Source organism: Peromyscus maniculatus, chromosome 19 (assembly GCF_049852395.1).
Source record: "Peromyscus maniculatus bairdii isolate BWxNUB_F1_BW_parent chromosome 19, HU_Pman_BW_mat_3.1, whole genome shotgun sequence".
NCBI classification, from domain to species: domain Eukaryota; kingdom Metazoa; phylum Chordata; class Mammalia; order Rodentia; family Cricetidae; genus Peromyscus; species Peromyscus maniculatus.
This window is the reverse complement of record NC_134870.1, coordinates 24326130-24346509: the sequence shown is the minus strand read 5'-3', so window position 1 is coordinate 24346509 and position 20380 is coordinate 24326130. Positions and strand designations below refer to the sequence as shown.

Sequence of the window (20380 nt, the reverse complement as noted above, 5' to 3'; positions counted from 1 at the left end):
CTAGTCTGTGATGAAGACAAAGGCGAGCCGTGCTTACCAGCAGTACAAAGAACACAAAGAAGATGAAGGTGATGAAGTAAATAGGCCCCAAGATCCAGTTGGCCTGCTGGATCCCAGCGAAGTTGAAGTCTCCGAGGACAATCCGAAACTGCGCAAATCTTCGATGGGAAGAAAGACAACCATCAGAAAATGTCCCGCCTCTTCATTTATACACGTGACAGCTTGGGGTTGCTAATGTCTCCAGCTGCATAAGGCAAAGGCATATGCTCTTGACTTTCCTCTTCAGTGCTGAGGACTGAACCCAAGACCTCATGCATGCTAGGTCAAGTGCTTTACACCGAGAGCCACAGCCCAGCTCCTCCCCCCCCCCCCCCCCCGCGCTTTAATTATGCTGCCACAGCATCCTAAAATCAGACAGAGCATGGTAGAGCTCCAATCCCAACACATGGGAGGTTGAGGCAGGAGATCAGGAGTTCAGGGTCAGCCTCCGTTACATCGCCGGTTTAAGGTCTCTGGAGGCTCCATGGCGCCCTCTCCCAAAGGGGGCGCTGTGCGGGTGGCTCAGCTGGGAAAGGGCCTGCCCTGCAAGATGAGAACCTGAGCCTGGGTCCCAAGCGCCTGTGTGTAACAGCTGAGCATGGAGGCGCACATCTGTGATCCCAGTGCTGGGGGAGGGCGGGTGGGGGGGTGAGGGGGTGGGGAAAAATAGGTGGACTCCCCGGCTGCCAACAAGTGAGCTCCAGGTTCAGTGACAGACTGAACCTGGAGTCTCAGAAAACAAAACCGAGGGCTGGAGATGTTTTAGCAGGTCAGGGTGCTTCCACCAAGCCTGAGAAAATAGACGCCCATGTCCTCTGACCTCTACATGCATGTCGCCCCCCCATACACACACACAAAGTGGAGAGAGACCAAGGAAGCACCTGACGTCAGACCTGACCTCCGCCTGTACATCTGCCTGCACACACGTCTACACGTGCCCACACAAATCATGTGCACAGCACACACGTATTGTACACACACACAAGGGGGAAAAAGAGGTGCTTCGATAGTTGGTGACGTAGTTGAGGGAACGGTGAGTGTCCTGTCCCTTTTCCTGCCCCCCCCCCCATACGGTGGAGCAGCACTGAGCCACGGAGAGAGTGAAATCCTGTCAAGTGGATGGAAGAGGAGGACATTGTGTTAAAGCAAGCCACAGACAGAAAACCAGCCTAGCTTCTGTCTCAGGGATGGGATCCATGGGTAAAAGACGACCTGAAGTGGAGGAGGGGCCGCCCGCTTGAAGGGGTGGAGGTGCTGTATTAGGACTTCCTGTTACTGTCCAGGGGGAGGGGTCCACATTATCTTCCTCAGACAGACACAAGTTGCTCTATCTACTCAACAGGAGATAAACTGTACACCAGACTGGACGTGGTGGCTTGTCCCTATAATTCTAACACTCAGAAGGCAAAGGCAGGGGCTTTGCTGTGAGCTTGAGGTCAGCCTGGGGGGGGGGGGGTAGTGTCAGATCCTGTCTCAAACACATAAAAAATGGATCATGGTTCTCTTTTGTTTACCAGTCTAGCTTCAACCTGCTGGGTAGCTAAGCGCACCTTTGATCCCCCAGTCCCCGGGTCCACCTCCCCAGTGCTGGGGTTACCAGCGTGAGCCACCACACCAGGTACGTGTGCCACGGGGGACTGGACCTAGGGCTTTTTTTGTGTGCCAGGCAAGCACTCTTATTAACTGTATCCATGAAATGTTTCATTTTTATTTATTTTTATTTATTTATTTTTTAATTTTCAATACAGGGTTTCTCTGGAACCCGCTTTGTAGACCAGGCTGGCCTTGAACTCACAGAGACCCACCTACTTCTGCCCCCCAAGTGCTGAGATTAAAGGTGTGTGCCACCAATGCCTGGCTTCCCTTAGTCTCTTGAGACCTGTGAATATAGATGTGTGCCCCATACTTTCCTTTTATAAAGCTCTTTTTTATGTGTTAAAAAATTTAGATGTTTTTGTCATTTTGAAACGGAGTCTTGCTATATAGCCCAGGTTAGCCTTGGCTCAAATCCTTCTGCCTTTGCCTGCTGAGTGCTGGGTCACAGGCATGCACTGCCACACCTGGCGTCAGAACGCTACCGTGAAGCACAGGTTTGGCACATGAGCAGGAGCCGTTAACGGGAAAACAATATTCTGGAGATGAAGCCTCTGAGGGAAGCAAGGGTTCCCTCTGCTCAGAGGGTAAATGCTGTGGGAACACTGGGACCCACTTACATTACATATTCTCCTTTCCGGTGAAAGCTTTTTTCTAATGACCTACCAATGATTAAAAACCTCCTAGTTTGATTGTTCAGAAACAGACTTCATTTTGAGTATGATGCCTATGTAGCCTTAAGTGAACTGTAGGGCCAAGCTTTAAAGGAACTCCTTATCACAGTGTTCTTCATCACTGTGGTTTCCCAGTGAGGAAACATAAAGACACTTGTGCTAAGAGCTTACATGGAATTTTGAAAAGTGGAGAAGTCATCAACCTGTGACCCAAAAACCAGGAACCCCAGCTGGGCATAGGCGGAGAATATAATAAAGAACATGATGGCGAAGCCCACGATGTCCTTCATGCAGCGGGACAAGGTTGACGACAGCTGAGACATGGTCTCATTGAAGCTTATGAATTTTAATATCTGAAAGAGATAGAATGCAAGAGTCAATATGTCCAAACAGAGCTGCTTAGAATCAGGAAATTAATTTCAGAAGAATTCTTCAAGTAAAAGGAGACAATGGTAATCAAGGGTGTTTGAAGATGTCAGGGATCATTTAAAGGTCAAATTAATATTTTAATCACTGTGTTTGGATTCGTATAGATGGGAGGGGGTTGTGGGGAGAGTGTACCACAGAGCACAGGTACAAGTGTCTCAGAGGACAGCTTGTGGGAACTGGTTCTCCTTCCCAGGGATTAGACTCAGGCCACCAAGCTTGGGCAAGTACCTTCACTTGGTGTGCCAAATTGCTTTCAAAAACCACTTACTGCTGGGCGGCACTCGGGAGGCAGAGGCAGGTGGATCTCTGTGAGTTCGAGGCCAGCCTGGTCTACAGAGGGAGATCCAGGACAGCTGGGACTACACAGTGAAAAGCAAAAAACAGAAAATTCACTTGCTAGTGGGGATGCTTCCCCTCCACACAAGGTAAGAGTTTTACGGACACACGTATGCTATTGGATTATGTACTAAATGAGATGTAAATACCTTTATCCATGCAAAGAAGATCGTAATAGCGATGATATCGTTATAGTAAATGTGCCAGTATGCGAGGAAATAGAAGTTCGGGTAACTTTCAGTGTTTTTCAACAGCCGTCCAAGTAAGAGAAAATTCTGCATGTTGCAGTACGCATAGAAAGAGACGGCCAGGAAACACAGCTAAAGGGAAAACCACAAAGGTCAAAGTGGAGACTCTCTCTGTCTCTGAATTTCTCCCAGCCTTTGAAAAAACACATGAAAAACGTTCATCAAATACTTAATAAAAAGAGGGAAAGACAGGATATGGGCGTTCAAAATAATTTCGTGAAAAGTGCCTTATCAAGTCTTTTTTTTTTTTTTTTTTGTATAAAACACAAGGGAGACACCTGTCAATCAACACATGCCGGTGACTACTCAGAAGGAGATGACCCACTCTGAGTCCGAGGACACACAAATGTCTCTCTCAGCAAGCCTTACTGCTGTTCTCTGTGCTTTTACCCTGAGCCGCTTTTAGAATTTCCTGGATCGCCGTTGTCTCCGGTCCCAACCACAGCACGATGGGGTAGCGGGCAGCTTGCTTAGCAGCCCCGTGATCAGTTTCGTGCCGTCCCTTTCCTTCGGGTGTGAGGGCACATTGTCTCCAGCTGTGGAAGCCTTGGTAAGCAGTGAATCCACCTCTACAAGACCATAGGCTGCAACTGCGAGTGAGTGAGCGAGTGACGGAGTGACGGCAGCCTTTACTTGGAGATGAGGAAGCCCTTCAGGTGGAGGCAGACGCCCACCTTCCCACCTTCCAAGGGTCTGGATGTTGCCTACAGGAACTGCAGCCCAGCTTGCCATGTAGTGGGTGTTTGTTCCACCAGTGACTTTGGAGTACCAGCCCCTAGGGCATGGCCTCTTGGCTAGCTTAAGACTTGGGAAGCACGTACAGGGGTCCCTTCTCTCTCGCACTCTTGGAGGGTGGAGACCGAACCAGGCGGCGTGAAGCAGCTGGGACCGGTTCTCAGTCTTCCAGGACTCTGCGACTCAATTTGCCATATCCTGCATGAGTGCGTTGGTGCCCGCAATGTAATCCTTTAATAAATAGTTCCTTTCTCAGTAACGGTGGACTTTCTGCATTATACCCCGAGGTTATGGGGGGAAGGAATCCCCACTACGGGCAATGCCTTGGCCTCGCCACTCTCCTTTGCAGCTTGCCTTCCAGCTGTGGTCTCGGTTGACCTTTTCTCTGCTTGGCAGGGTGCTAGCCCATGCAGAACACAGCTATCACAGAAATGGAAGGCGCTCAACTTGCCCTTAAAAATAGAGTCACCGTGGCTCATAAAAAGAAACACCACTTCCTGGCCATCCTCACCTGCCTGCCTGTCACTGTACCGTCTGAGGGCTTCTGCGTCACCCTACCCAAAAGTGGAGTCTTTCACACTGTGGAATACTAAAACCAACAAACAAAACTTGTAATGGACATAAACAAACCTCCTTAGAATGCTGTACCGAGCTCTCTGAACGATGACTTTGGGTCCAGGTTATCTGAGGCATTGGAGATTTATAACCGCTTGAAATGTTTCCTTGGACAGAAACACTTACACAAACCTATTTAATGCCCTGCCCTTTGTAGACATTCCTGGGGATACTAGAAAGGTAGATGGGGCGCTTTTTCCTTTTTGGTATGTGATGTGTGCATCTGTGCACGCAGATGCACACACCTGTGTGTGCAAGCAGAGACCACGGGGGGGGGGGGGGGGCTGCTGGGTGTGGGTGTTGCGCTCCGTGATTATTATTAATATCTCCCTTATTCCCCTGAAGCAGGCTTTCCCCTGCATCTGGAGCTGACAGCAGGGCTCAGCAAGCCCCCTGCTTCTGCCCCACACAGTGCTGGGGTTACCCGTGTGCGTGGCCACTCCCAGCCTCTTTACGTGGGTGCTGGGGACTCGGACTGGAGTCTTCATGTTTAAACAGCGAGCGCTCTTTCCCACCGGGCCATCTTCCCAGGCCGTTTTCTTATTTTAATTTTAGATCAGGTCTCAGTACGTTTCCCAGGCTGCCCCTGAACTTCTGCAGCCTCCTACCTCGGGCTCCCAAGCAGCTGGGGCTATAAGCACTCTGTGCTAACCCTCACATGAGTGCATGCTGGGAGTGTGGATATCAAGACCTCCTATGTGCATTCAATCTCAACACCGGCACACGTTTTCAATTCCAGCACCCAAGAGGCAGAAGCATGGCAGATCTCGGTGAATTCAAGGCCAGCCTTAGTCTACATAGCATGTTCAGGAACAGCCAGGGCTACAACAACCCTGGAGAGGGAGGGGAGGGAGGAGAGAAGAGGGGGAAGAGAGAGGGGGGTAACGGAGGGAGGGAAACAGATCCTCTCTAGGACTAAATCAAAAAAAACAGATTTCTCTCTTTTAGGGGTGTAGGATTAGACTGCCCTATGACAGTTCATTTTATATGTGATACTTGTAGCTTTTGAAATAAGTCTTGGATGAATAGAAAATCCTGTGTTCCATATGTCTCCTGGCAGGAGCAGATGTGGTTCCCGTATGTCATACTGTGGCTATATACTCACCACCAAAAGCAGCAGTTCTAGCCAGTTCCAAATACTTTTGAAATAGGCAGACTTAAACTCGTTCATCTTTCTCAGTTCTTGTGTTATGAAGACAAAAAGGAAAATACAAAATACGATTTCACAGGACGCAATGAAGTAATCGTAGTGGGTAACGTATCTCAGGAGCTTCACGGAGTAGAACTGCCATGAGGTGAGGAGGCCGCCTGTCGCAGGGAACTCCGCCACCAGCCTACAAGATGAAGTTCGCGAGAACATTTTAAGTGCTTATGCTTTAGTGTTTAAGTTGCTGTAAAATTTCTAAATCAATAACGACATATAACTCAACGCTAATCACAGATTTTGTACAAAATGTGTTTCCTTGGGGGCTGGAGAGACGGCTCATTGGTTAGGAGCACTTCCTGCTCTTCCAGAGGACCCGGGTTCACTTCCACATGTGGGCTTACGACTGGCTGTAACTCCAGGAGCCCTGACATCCTCCTCTGACCTCTGTGGGCACCGCACATCCTCATGGTGCACATACATGATGCAGGCAACACCCATGCATATCAAATTGTAAATTGTTCTTTAAAAAAGGAACAAATTTCAGAAACCCAGAGGCAGAAGCAGGAGGATAGTCAGCCTGGGTTATGGAGTAAGAACTTTTTTTTTTTTTAAACATATTTCCTCGGGCTTGCAGGTTCAATTAAAATCCTTGCATTTGGGACGGCTCCTGAGTGCACTCAAGTCGCAGGGAGGGCTGGGTGGATAAGCACTATTTCCCCGGGCTGCCCTGCTGCTGCCCTTAGGCCTGGTGCTTCAGGGAGACCATGTCTGACAAACACACTATGGTCTGGTTCTGCTCTAGCAAAACTGGCCTTTACCTCCAGTTCCTCAGCTCGGGTTCCTGCAGCTGGATATGCACCCTGCTCCAAGGGCAGGGCACTGCCAAGGGGAAGTTCAAACAGCTGACTGAGCCGGCAAGCAGCACCCCTCCAGGACCTCTGCATCAGCTCCTGCCTCAATGATGGGCCATGATGATGAAGCGCAAGCCAAATTAACCCTTTCCTCCCCAGGTTGCTTTTCCCCATAGTGTTTTTTTTTTTTTTCACAGCAATAGAAACCCTAACTAAGACTTATGACGAGCATTTTACCAACTGACTTACCTCCCCTGCCCATAAACCAAGAGACTTTGACAATGTGATTTTAAGAACAAATTATGATGGCAGATCTGTACAATTCCAGGATGACAGACTTGGCTAGAGACACCATATGGAACTAAAGTGTCCGTGGTAAAGATGACTCCATAGGTCAAGGCGCTTGTCGCACAAGCTTGACGACCTGAGTTTGATTCCTGGAACTCCTCCACTGTGGGAGGAGAAAACGGACTCCCCAAAACTGCCCCGATCTCCACACCTGGCACTCTGGTACACACCTGAGCACGAGCACACAAACACACGCACAGATTGTTAAACCTAGCACACTGTGTGTGAATCGTGTTCCTAAATATACCTTGAAATCACGGAACAATCGGGATGATGTTGCTTTAATTTCTGCTGCACCCCTGGCAGAAGAACATCGTATTTATCCTACAGCTATGGCTTTAATCTCAGCAAACTCCAGTGAAGGCTTTGGAGCCTTTTAAAATTCAGTTTGCCAAGAGGAAACTTCTGAACCACTCACCTGATGACGCAAAACAGATTGACGTTAGCATTGTATAAGGAAAAATCAATGAAAACCACCCTGGTCCCTCTTGTGATCCAGCTGTTGAGTCGAAGGTCAGCGAGTTTGGCTCTGGCTTCGGATTTTGACTTTGATAATGTGAATATATATCCTCCATCTCGGTACACACCGACAAATCCCCAGTGCCAAGGGGCGTTGGCAGGAGAAGGCGAGTACTTCCACCTGTCAGGCAGTAAAACAACAGTGGCCTGAGAGGCCGAGGAGGAAGCATTCCAAGGACTTAAGCTAACCTTTGGTTTAAGAAGTGGCTTGCTTCAAAACAGCTGAAACAGAAAGTTCAAAGTGGCCAAGACTATTGAGTTAGCACCAAGGTCCCAGCGTGTTTTAGTGCTTATCACAGACAACAAATACATCCAACGGTTTTGTGGTATGTTTGTTCCTGCATACACACACACACACACATACACACACACACACACACACACACACACACACACACACACACACACACACACACGCATTTTGGGGAGAGGTTGGTTTTTTTGAGACAGGGTTTCTCTGTGTAGCCCTGGCTGCTCTGGGAATTCCTTCTGTGGACCAGGCTGGCCTTGAACTCACAGAGATCCACCTGCCTCTGCCTCCTGTGTGTTGGGATTAAAGGTGTGCACACCACTGCCTGGCTAATTTTTTTTTTCAAAAAATGTTTATAATTAAACCTTCTGGCTCTTAACTTATAATTACAAGAAAACCAAAAGAAGAACACCTCGACTCCCCATTTTCAGTCTCCCTAGTCTCCCCCAAACATATCTGAAAGATGTGTGATTATATTTATGAATTTATTACATTTATAAAAATTACATAAGCCCTCAGGAATGCCCCAAACTCAGCCAGCCTGGGCTATATACATGACGATATCCTGTCTCTGAGTAAGAGAAAATAAATCCCCAAACTCATACAAAAAGTAAGTCAACACACACAGAGCAATTAATCCTGAGATTGGAGGAGGCTATGTAAGAAAGGACATACCATCAAACTTGGTGATGAAAATACCGACTAATGATGAAAAGCAGTCAGGTATAACGGAGACTGAGAGGCTCAGAGGAAGCTGTGGTGGCGGGGACGGGAGGGAGGAGGCAGAGGGGGCTGCGGTGGCAGATGACCTGCCCCGTGCAGAGACGCGCGCTCGTAAAATGTCAGCACTGCGAGGACATTCCTTAGAGACAGTACATTCTTACCAAAGCAGGTAAAAGAGCAAGAATAGCTGTTTCTAGAGCGTACGATGAGCAGGAAAATAGATTATAAACATTTGAATAACTGTAATAAACACTAAATACAGAAGGGTTGGCCCTATCCCCTGGCCATGATTTTCACTGGACGCCTGACACACAAAGTGTACACAGCAGAGACACCAGAAACATCTTTGTCCAGAGGAGGTGGTGCCAGGAGCTCTGGGCTTTCACATTTCAGCATAAGGTGGTGGGTCTACGTCGACCCCCCATAATTACCATGAACTCTAACCTTTGACAGCTGCAAGCCCCCAGCAAACTTCTGCAAGCTGTGTGGTACCCCAGCACAGCCAGAAAAGGAACTAAGAGCATCTTGGGCCCGCATCATCGGATACGATCACTGAGAGCGTAACTGCGTCCTTCTAGTCCTGGAGCCACAGACATCGCTTAAGTGGGGCGCAGTGAGGAGGGAGAAGCGTGGCGGGGAATCACTCGGCACCTGCATAAAAGCCAGCTGCTGGGGCATGAATCTGTAATCCCAGAGCTCGGGGGTGGACACCACTGGATCCCTGGAGCTCTCTGGCTGATCAGCCTAACAGAACCAATGAGCTCCAGTTTCCGTGAGGGACCCGGTCTCAAAAATGAAAGATGGAGAGTGATTTAGAAAGACATCTCTTATTTAAAAACATCTATTAAAAGATTGATTGATTTATTATGTATGCATGTATGCCTGCAGGCCAGAAGGGGGCACCAGATCTCATTACAGATGGTTGTGAGCCACCATGTATGTGGTTGCTGGGACCTCTGCAGTGCTCTTAACCACTGAGCCATCTTTCCAGCCCTAGAAAGACACCTCTGGTTGATATCTGGCCTCCTTATTGACACAGACAGACAGACAGACAGACAGACAGACAGACAGACAGACAGACAGACACACACACACACACACACACACACACACACACACACACACACACACACAAACTGATGCTTTACTCTACATCCAGTATAACCATACATTTCATACACCACGTCAACCCTCCCAGCCCCGTCAAACAGGGACATCACACAAGGTGGATACTCGTGTATTCTAAGCGCGGCCACTGGCAAGGCTTCTTCCCATGCTGTTTGCAGAGAAAACCACTGCAGCCAGCAGCTCCCAGCTCCCGTCACTCAGAAGACAGACACATTGAGATAATTCTGTAAAGATACAAACAAGGGTACCCACTAGGAAAGGGCCACCAGTGTCATGGTGCTTACTCTGTATCCCGTCTGAGGCCAAAATCAGAGAGGTCCTCATTTTCAGCTGTGTACTTGTTGTAGCAGTCGCTCATCAGCGGCTGAAACACCGAGAAGACCTTGCAGGTGTTGTTGCGGACTCTCAGCTGCCGCACCCTGGGGACTCCCAGAAGCACGTTCTCGTAGTAGATGCGGCTGCTGTTCTTCAAATTGTACAGCTGCTGGTTATTGTACCACGAGTCCCAGTACAAGCCTTCCAGAAGGGGTCCTTCCATGAACTTCACAGACGAGGGCAAGTATCGTGGGAAGAAACAGAAATACCTTCATGGCAACAGACTCTGTAGTCCCATGTGCGATTCTGAGTGTAAGTATTGACTGAGACACCATTGGCAATGGCCAACGCCGCTGGCGAAGGCCACAGTGACGGCGACTCCTCACTCTGTCCCTGTTCCGTTCTGAGGGATCCCAGGCCCAGGATGGCTTTCCCCATTTCTTGTTGTCGGCCGCTGGCCACACAGACAATTGAAAGGGGGAAGCATCGCGTCCAGTCCTCCTTTCCTACTAGGCCAAGGACTTCGGACCACTCATCTCACATTGTCCTTTCTTAGTAGGTTTTTCTTGTCACCGTGACAGAATAGCGGCCTAAACACCCAAAGAGAGGGAAGATTTGTCTCAGTTTAGTTTCAGTCGCCTTAGCAGGAAGGGTGTGACAGAACAGGGCGGCTCAGATCATGGCGGCCGGGAGGCAGAGTGAAATGCCTGAGCTCTAGTTGCTTACTCTCCTCTTTTCCATCCCACCAGAGTCTGGATGGTGCTGCCCACATTCGCTGGGTAGTTACCCCTCTCAGAAAAACGCCATCCCAGGCACACCCAGGGGTCTGCTCTGGCATGAACGGAAGTTAACCACCATATCCACCCACACTCAGAAGATGACTCTCTTTCATAAATTTCAGCTCCATGATGTGACGACCTCTGTCCATTCACTTTCTACTTCATCTTCTCTACGTTCACGCTGCAAATTCAGCTCCGCGTGAAGAGCACACAGCACGTGGTCCCCCGTTCTTAGAATCCCTTTATCGACCCTTTAAAATGCATCCACAGTGCCATGAGTGTGGGAGAGCCTTCCCGTACTGCCTCATCCTTTACATCCCAGTGTCTGTGACATGGAGACCGGAAGCTGCTCCTCCTTGGTGGCTCTTCCTGCCAGATGTGACTCGTGCTCCATGTCACAGAAAGCCTGTGTATCCCAGTGCAGAAGGAACCACTCTCCCGTGTGATTAAACACATTGCTTTTTAAAAAATTATATGTAGCCTATTACTGTCATATACAGCAGAGGGTTGCATATATAAATTATGAATATTATCCTTTCTGGGCAGTTAAGAATTTGTACGACTGTCAATCATATGAACTTTATCTACACAATCACAGGCTGACTTTAGTGCTCACACAATTCTGTGTTTTCCAAGGGAAATGGGAATATCTGAGAAAGTATCAAGTTTGAAGTTATAAAGAACAGTGTCACATTGTGAACATAAAGATTAACAATAAACATCACTGGTTGATTTTCTAATAAAGAACAATACTCATTTTTATTAATTCCTTTTACAAATATTCCCTGAGCATTTTCTACATGAGGCAAGGGTTTATAGACTATCTGTGAATTTGTCTTTTGTTGTTGTTGTTTTCCAGAGCTGGGGCCCAAACTTACTTACTAGGCAAGCGCTATATCCCTGAGCTAGCCTCCAACCCCTGGCTTATGGGCTATCTAATGCTACTTCATCAGGTCACACATCTCACCTTCCAGAAATCAGTGATGCTTCGAATGGACCTAAAGCTGCTTCTCTCGTCACCTGGAAGGGACGTGTCCACAAACAGAGATGACATCACTTTGTTTAAGTAGTACATGTGTGGGTTGACCATCCCAAAGGTCACTGCGGAGAGAATGCCATGCTTAAATCTGTCATTTAAAATCCCACTTCAGCAGCATTCACAAATATTAATTTCCCCAGCTTTAAAAAAATATGCAGCATTGCCTAAGTATAATTTTATATTTATTTATCTTGTGTGCCACGGTACTAACGTGGAGGACAATTTGTGGGAGCTGGTTCTCTCGTTATGTGGGATCCAGGGATCCAACTCAGGTCACCATGCTTGGCTGCCAAAAGCTCTTATCCCCCGAGCCATCTCAAAAGCCTAGATAGAATGTTCTATCTAATCATTACAGCCAGAACTGTACAAAGCGGGTAGATGTTTCCCTCAACCCTCACACTAAAGGTAGACATGGGTCCTTCAGGTTTTATGCATGTATATTTAATAGTCTATCTTTAAAAAACAAAGTCAAATAAGTCTGGTGAGATGGTTCAACACTCAACAATCCTTTCCATGAAAAGCCAACAAATAGGAGGGGGCAGAGAGAAGCAACCACGCAGTTGTTCTCTGACCACACATGTGTGAGCCTTTTCATCCATACACACATACACAATTTTTGTTGTTGTTTTTTCGAGACAGGGCTTCTCTGTGTAGCTTTGCACCTTTCCTGGATCTCACTCTGTAGACTAGGCTGGACTTGAACTCACAGAGATCCACCTGGCTCTGCCTCCCAAGTGCTGGGATTAAAGGCGTGCGCCACCACCGCCCGGCCTACAAATATTTTTTTACTGAGGTCACATTATATCCACGACTCCACTGTTTTTTTTTTTCTTTCTCTACATTAAGAATAGGCAATACCATATAGTGAATGGTTAAGGCAGAGAAGGGTTATAGATCTCACGGTAAGGATGCTATCTTTTACTACATAGTTATGTCATAATTATGGATCATTTGGAGTGTGTGTGTGCTCCTACATGTGGAGGCCAGAGCTCAACATCAAGAGGCATTCCCTAGGAGCCAACCCACCTTGGCTGTATTTTTGAAACAGGACCATTCATTAGCCTGGGCCTTTCAAGTAGGCTAAGCTGGCTGGATAGAATGTCCCAGGGGCCTATTTCTACCTTCCCAGCCCGGGGATTGCACTTCCCACCACGCTCTGGATTCTGGGGACCAAACTCAGGTTCTCACGCTTGTGCGGCAAGCACTTGGAGTTATCTTTCTAGCTCAACATGTGGAACATTTAAACCCATGCTTTGGAACAGAATAAATGTGCTTAAACGTTTTTAATTAGTATTTCTTTCTCCCCTTTTATAAACTATTTTTTCTTTTGTTGCCAGAACTCCCCAGTTAAAACAAAACAACATGTGGGTCAAGCAAGATGGTTCAAAGGGAAAATATTGGCATCATCAAGCCTGGCAACCCGAAGGTGGGCACCAGTTCCACAGCCTGTCCTTCACAAATGCCGTCGCGCATGCTCACTGCAAGCAAATGTGTCCGCCGTTCTTTAACAGTTACATTTATTTCACTGCATGCTCTACAGTGGTTAATGAATCCCCTTAGTGTAGACTTAGATTGTTTGCTTTATCGTAAGTGTTCAAAAATCTCTGAATGGTGGGATTATAGATAATCGTTTAGCTCATATGTTCTGCTTTCTAAATGCTTGGTAATAAGCATGTGTTCGTGTTCTCTTTATACCGAAGCCTTTATTAACCAGTCTAAGGTATCGTATCAAGTTAGCCACAGTTGTCTTTAATCTCAAACACCTGCCCCTACAATACCAATTAACTGTGTAATTGGTATACAGGCTACCTACCCATTTGGAGATGAGAGAGATCCTGTAACGTTAGCTTCTAGTTACGTACATTGTGCAGTTTAAATACAAAACATTAACAAGCTTTTCACATACTAAGTTGATGCCATGAACCCATGGTGGCGGGGGTGTAGAGTAGATTGAGAGGTTCTCCCTGCCCACCTTAAAAATTGGCATTTACTCGGCACAGATGTATTTTATTATTAATTATGGAGCAGTTTAGTGAAAAGGATGAGACTTATGGTCATCCCCAAACTTTATGTTGGTTCCTATTTGTACTTTATATTTATGGAACCAAACCAATACATCTCTATGGCTTTGAACAAAATTAAATTCAATTGTCAACCCAGGGGACTATGTTTAAATAGATTCTCCGAATTAAAAAAGAAATCAGCCGAGCGGTGTGCGCACGCCTTTAATCCCAGCACTCGGGAGGCAAAGCCAGGCGGATCTCTGTGAGTTCGAGGCCAGCCTGGGCTACCAACTGAGTTCCAGGAAAAGCCCACAAAGCTACACAGAGAAACCCTGTCTCGAAAAACCAAAAAAAAAAAAAAAGAAAAAAAAAGAAAGAAATCATATTCAGTGTTGACTATGGAAGCTTCCCATTACACCTGTGGCTTAGTTTTGCCCTTTAAAAGCTGGAAATTTTGTCCATCATAGGACAATCTCTAAAATTTGTCCGTTTTCTTTGTTTTTATTTTTCACTTCCACATTTTAGCTACTAGTTCAACCAGCATTTTTAAATCTACATCTGTATACTTACATATACATAGAGTTATTAAAAAAACAAAGTAGAGTAACAACTCCTCAAGTGTGGTGTTAACTTCTGCTTCCCGTCTGTAATGCAGGTCATGTTTGGAAGTCCCTGGGAGACGTGAAACAAAAACTGTCTTTACATTCCTGGGTAACTATAACTTGGTACATCAGTGACCAAGATGGGGAAAACGCAACGATTTTCAGTGGCTTCTGGCTCCTTCTTACTTCTCCCTTGAGACAGGGGCAACTGCTAAATTCTGCCGTGGGGCGGGCAGTCTCTATGGCTGTACACTGATCGGTTTGATACAGTTTTCCCCACGGTCCTGTTCAGACGCAACTCAAAACACCTCCTTCTGTCCCTAGTGCTTTCTCCGCCCTCACTGCAGCTTCTGGGGAAGGAAAGGACCGGCTGCAAGAAGGGGCTCCAGCTGTAGCGGCCAGGGGCGCGACTCCCTGGGCGACCCACACCCCCGGAGGTGACAGCCCGGCAAAGGACTTCACTCTTCCCTGGGTGACAGCGCTGGAGTGGGGTGTGGGGGCAGAGTTCCCGGGTACCTGGAGTACCTACCTACCCATGGGCCCTGGTTCCCCCCTCTCTAGTCGCACCCACCCTCACCTCCTCGGTACCACCAAGTCGAATCGGCCATCGTGGACAGGACCCTACAGTCCGTTCCCCGGTTCCAGCCGACCCCTGGCCCTGCGCCTGCGCTGTAGCACCGCGGCGCGCTAACTGCGCTCGCTCTCGGTGCGCAGGCTGGGCGGAAGCTAGTGCGCCTGTGCGACCAGGCACTGTCTGGGTTGTCCCTTCACCTTCCAGGAGTTGAGTTGTGGCTCTTACCTCCTGCCGGAGGTTTATTTATAGCTCACTTTTCTGAATGCAGAAAGACAATAAGTCTCACTACCCACAGTATTAACCCTTTTGTCTTATTGATTTAATAGAAATAACTAAATTAACAGTATCACAAAAACAAACGCTGATGGGCGTGGTGGCCCAATTCTGTCATACAAGTCTTTAGGAGGCAAAGACCATAGAGGGTCTGGACTTAAAGGCCAGCGTTGGCCTATATCTGGAGACCCGGCCTCAAAAAACAAACCCACTGAGTTCTATCCAGATCCTCAGTGCTCTCAAAATTCACTTAAATATGTCCCCGTGGGGATACAAACACTGGTCCGTATCTAGATGTGCAGCTGTGGTTTTGTTCGTACATGATAGGGCCTGGCGTGTTATAAACTAAAACTTTAATAGCATGCAATGAGATAAAAAGCAATCGGGAGGTGAGAGGCATGAGTAGGCAAAACTTTAGAAGTTTGTACTGTGTGTATCTGCATTATTTATTATGAAAATGGAGAAATTCAAAGTATTCATCATGTATTAGGGGTCTCTAGAGGAACACAACTGCTAGAATGAATCTATATATAAAAAGGGATTTATTTATCTGTGACTTACAGACTGTGGTCCAGCTAGTCCAACGATGGCTGTCTCCCAATGGAAACTCCAAGAATCAGCAGTTGTTCAGTCCAAAAGGCTGTATGTCCCATCCGCTCTTCAGTATATGTCAGAGCGTCAGAATCCCAAAGATGTGGGCTCTAACGCCAGTGAAGCAAGAGCAAGCAGGCAAACAGCAACTTTTCCTTTGTATAGGCAGCTGCAAGAAGGGGTGGCCCAGATTTAAGGTGGGTCTTTGGACCCCAGATGATCCAATTCACTAAAAATCCCTCACAGGTGTGCCTAGCGACTTGGGTTTTTTTGTTTTTTTTTTTCTTTTTTTAGATGTATTTATCATATATACAGTGTTCTATCTGCATGTGTGCCTGCAGGCCAGAAGAGGGCACCAGATCTCATTACAGATGGTTGTGAGCCACCATGTGGTTGCTGGGAATTGAACCCAGGACCTCTGGAAGAGCAGCCAGTGCTCTTAACCTCTGAGCTATCTCTCCAGCCCGAAACTTGGGTTTTTAGTTAATCCTAGCTATAGTCAAGGAGACAGCCAAGAATAACGTCACACATTGTGAACACCTTTTCTAGCATCTGTATGTGATCTGTGTTGTGTAAGGACATGCTGGAGAGCTCACCTAGGGCCACCCATGCTCTGTCACTGAGCACACGTGGTCACTTCTGTTTTATGCTATGGTTGTATGACTGTGCTGTGGAATTTAATTGTCTTCTTAAAGGCTTGTTAGCTGGCCCCGGGCTTTTGGCATAATGAGTAGTATTGTTAGGAGTCCCTTGTGGGGGGTTTGTGCTCTTTCTTCAGCCCTGGGTATCATCAATTCCATTATTGGTTTTTCTCCTATCAACCCCAAATAATATTTCATAGGTTTAATCAGAGGTTTTTCCTTATTACAAGCGAGACAGGACATTTCCCCCACAAAAAGACAGTGGGAATTAGAGGGGCGTGAGAGGGGAAGGAGCCCCTCGGCCAGATATAGTGCACCCTCCTTGCTGACCGAGAATCAATAAACGTCAGCACAGTTAAAAAAACGCCAACATTGCCTGCAGAGATCATGTATGTTTTTCTTTTCTTTCTTTCTTTCTTTCTTTCTTTCTTTCTTTCTTTCTTTCTTTCTTTTTTCTTTTTTTTTTTGAGACAGGGTTTCTCTGTGTAGTTTTGGTGCCTGTCCTGGATCTCACTTTGTAGACCAGGCTGGCCTCGAACTCACAGAGATTCGCCTGGCTCTGCCTCCTGAATGCTGGGATTAAGGGCATGCGCCGCCACTGCCGCCGCCGCCGCCGCCGCCGCCGCCGCCGCCACCACCACCACCACCACCCGGCTATCATGTATGTTTTTCTAAAGACATCTCAAATAACAATATTTAAAGAAACAGCAGGTGAGCCAGGTGTGGTCACTCACTTCTGTAATCCAGCACTTGGGAAGGGGAGGCAGGGAGGTCAGTAGTTTGAAATTGTTCTTAGCTGTGTAGCACATTCAAAGGCAGCCGGAGCTTCATGAGACCTCCTTGTCTCACAAAAGATGGAAAGAAAGACATCTGAGCAGATAGTTTAGATCAAGGGTGGTATTTAATCTCCATTGTTAACTTGATACATTTGGGAAGCAAGATCCTTGTTTGAGGAACTGACTCCACCAAACTGGCCCATGGGCATGTCTACAGGGCCTCTCCTTGATTGCTAATTGATGGAGAGCAGCCCACCCACTGTGGGCAGTGGCACCTCTGGGCGGGTGCCCCTAGGTTGTATAGGGAAGCAAGCTGAACTGGAGCAGGGAGAAAGTCAATGTAAGCAGCATTCCTCTTGGTCTCTGCTTCAGGGTCTACTGCCAAGTTCCTGCCTTGATTTCCCCAGATGATGGATTGTGACCTGGGATTTGTAAGATGAAATAAATCCCATTCCTCTCTAGCTCATTTTGGGTCACTCACTGGCCTATCACGACAACAGAAACCAAATCAGGACATCCAGAGCTTGCTGCGCAAGTATCAGGACCTGAGATTGCTCTTCAGGACCCAAGGCGAAAACTCCGGGGAGGTGGCACACTCAGGAGCCCAGCGCTGAGAACACAGGTTCCTGGGCTCACTGGCCAGTCGGCCTAGCCCACTCAGTGAGCTTCAGACCAATGGGAGACCCTGTCTTAGCAAACAAGATAGATGGTTCCTGGGGAATTGAGCCTCCACGTGCACTGGCACACACATTTCATGCTCTTTCACATGCATATATATGCACCCAACAAGACATATACACACAAAACAACAACAACAAATGAACTCTGCTTACTTAAGGCCCGATGATTATGACTTATATCAGCACCTGTCCCTAAGTCTGTCTTTCAGAACGGTCAAACATACTGCCTGAATATTCTGCCTAATTTGTTCCTAAAATTGTCTACTGTTAGAAACCATAGTTAAATCAACTCAAAGGGATTGAGAATGGTGCATAGATATGGGTGAGGTAGCACACGCTTGTATGTCTGGGCACTTGGGAGGCTGAGGCAGGAGGATTTTGAGTTCGAGGCAACTGTGAGCTGTACTTTGAGACTGTGCTGAAGAAGAGGAAGACAAGAGGAAGAGGGAGGGGAGAAAGAAAGAGAGGTATTCTATAACTTTGGGACCATGGGGGCATTCAACAGCCACTGATGTATCTTTGGTCCATGCAAATCTCAACCATGTTACAAATACTTCCTGGAGAGGCTTCCTCCTTTCTCAGAGTTCATTAAAGACCCACAGCTCCTGGCCTCTCCCTCAGATAACCTACTTGGCCAAGGTGATAGATGCATAAGACAGTCGAGGACCTCTGGAAAGTCTGTGACAAACTGTGGCAGGTCCTTCCTTGTTACTTCGCATCCTGTGGCCAGCCATTGAACATATGACAAAAGATGCAAAATATATGTCCCCGATGACCCGGGAGCCACCAAACCAGGCCCGGAGTGCCTAATTTTTTGACTTCTCTTACACACAGAAAGAAACATGTTTAAGTCATGATTTTTTTTTTTGGGGGGGGGGTTTGAGACAGGGTTTTTCTGTGTTTTGGTGCCTGTCCTGGATCTCGCTCTGTAGCCCAGGCTGGCCTCCAACTCACAGAGATCCACCTGCCTCTGCCTCCCGAGTGCTGGGATTAAAGGCGTGCGCCACCACCGCCCCGCATCATGATATTTTTTCTTGTTTATGGAGACAGTAGTCTGATCTGGCAGAAGCGGTGTTCTCTTCATGTAGAGAGAGATAGAGGCCGTCCTCAGCCAAGACTTAAGTTACTTGTTTGATGTGGAAAACAGAATATTTTAACAAAGCCCCCAAACTAGTGCAGATGGGACAAGTGTCAGAAGGTAAAGAGCTCTGTGGGATGTTACAGAAATTCTCCTTATTTGGTTAGACCGGAGGTTCCGCACAATGACGATGTAGAGCTGGAGGACAGAATGCTTAGGGAGGAAGAGTTTCTTTCCCCTTTGGGGAGAAGGCAGGTGAGGCAGGAACTCCAGGTGAGGCTTAAAGTCAGAGAGTCCTCCTTCAGTTATCTCTGCTCCCAGCTGGGACTCAAGGAGAGCGAAAGCCAGAGAGCAGCCTGGTGCAGGGGTGCATTGAAAGCAAGGCTCAGGCAGGCTACGGCTGCACACTCGGCCTCTACATTCCAGCATGTGGGGTGTGGAGGAAGACGTGGGAGCTTAGGGCCAGCCTGGGCTGCAAAAGGAGACCCTGACCCAAAAGAAGGAGACAGGATATATATATGGATTTTGAGTGGCTTAAACATTTTCCTCTAGAGCAACTTCTCGGCTACTCTCTAGCTGTAATGAGCATCCGTTATTTCCTCTCTCTCTCTCTTCTTGTCAGTATTTGTTTTCCCTTGGTTAACATGACCCCCCACCCACACATCCAGCGTCTCCATCCTAATCCCCAAGATCAGGTAGGCAGCAAAGCCAGGCAGCAGTGTTGGGTTGTTTTCCGGATTTCCAGGGAACAGAATGTTTTTTCTTTTCACTAGGTTTGTTCAAGAGCTAGGAACATGGGCCTGGGGATTCTGGTACCTTTTCTGCTAACAGTCAAAACAGCCTACAGAAGCATGAAGCCCAGCACAGTCAACAAGAGAAAAGAGAAACTAATTTCGGATTTTTGTTTTGTTTTGTTTTTTGTTTTGTTTTGTTTTCCTGAGAAGGGTTTCTCTGTGTTAATAGCCCTGGCTATACTGGAACTCTCTCTCTGTAGACCAGGAGAGCCTCACACTCACACAGACCCGCCTGCCTCAGCCCGGCGAGTGCTGGGATTAAAGGTGTGCACCACCACTGCCCAGCCTGATTTTGTTTCTTTTGCACATGTGTGTGTGCACGCGCGTGTGTGTGCGTGTGTGCATGAGGAGGTCAGACTACTCAAACTCGGATCACTGTTGCGGGACATTTGATCACACTGTGAACCCTGAGTTTGTGTTAATTAAGTAAAATTAGTTGACAGGAAGTAGCCATAGAGAGTTAGGAGAGTCCAGAAAAGCGACAGAAAAACGCACAGGAAGTAGGCCTCGGCCTGAGCAGAGGGGCAGTGATTGCAGAGCTGTGTGGTCTGTACAGAAACAGCGTAGATTCAGGCGCAGTCCTTACGGAAACAGCGTAGA

General features: G+C 47.4%; 1 protein-coding gene across 4 annotated transcripts in view; it reads right to left on the bottom strand.

Annotated features, from left to right (window-relative positions):
- Pkd2l2 (polycystin 2 like 2, transient receptor potential cation channel) overlaps positions 1–15081 on the bottom strand; it is a 27210-nt gene extending 12129 nt beyond the window's left edge. For 2 of the 4 annotated variants that reach the window (XR_013046023.1, XM_076554946.1), the window contains exons 1-9: positions 14951–15081; positions 14342–14443; positions 11697–11830; positions 9920–10176; positions 7434–7655; positions 5775–6003; positions 3221–3391; positions 2478–2659; positions 38–158 (exon numbers count right to left, since the gene is read on the bottom strand). Coding sequence is in view for 3 of the 4 variants with exons in the window: in XM_076554946.1 (XP_076411061.1) it covers positions 38–158; positions 2478–2659; positions 3221–3391; positions 5775–6003; positions 7434–7655; positions 9920–10176; positions 11697–11830; positions 14342–14443; positions 14951–14981 (1449 nt within the window). In the remaining variant the exon portion in view is untranslated. Of the gene's footprint in view, positions 1–37; positions 159–2477; positions 2660–3220; positions 3392–5774; positions 6004–7433; positions 7656–9919; positions 10541–11696; positions 11831–14341; positions 14444–14950 lie in introns of all 4 variants that reach the window. The other 2 variants (XM_076554948.1, XM_076554947.1) reach the window with 2 other exon arrangements.
- Between the last annotated feature and the right edge of the window lie 5299 nt (positions 15082–20380).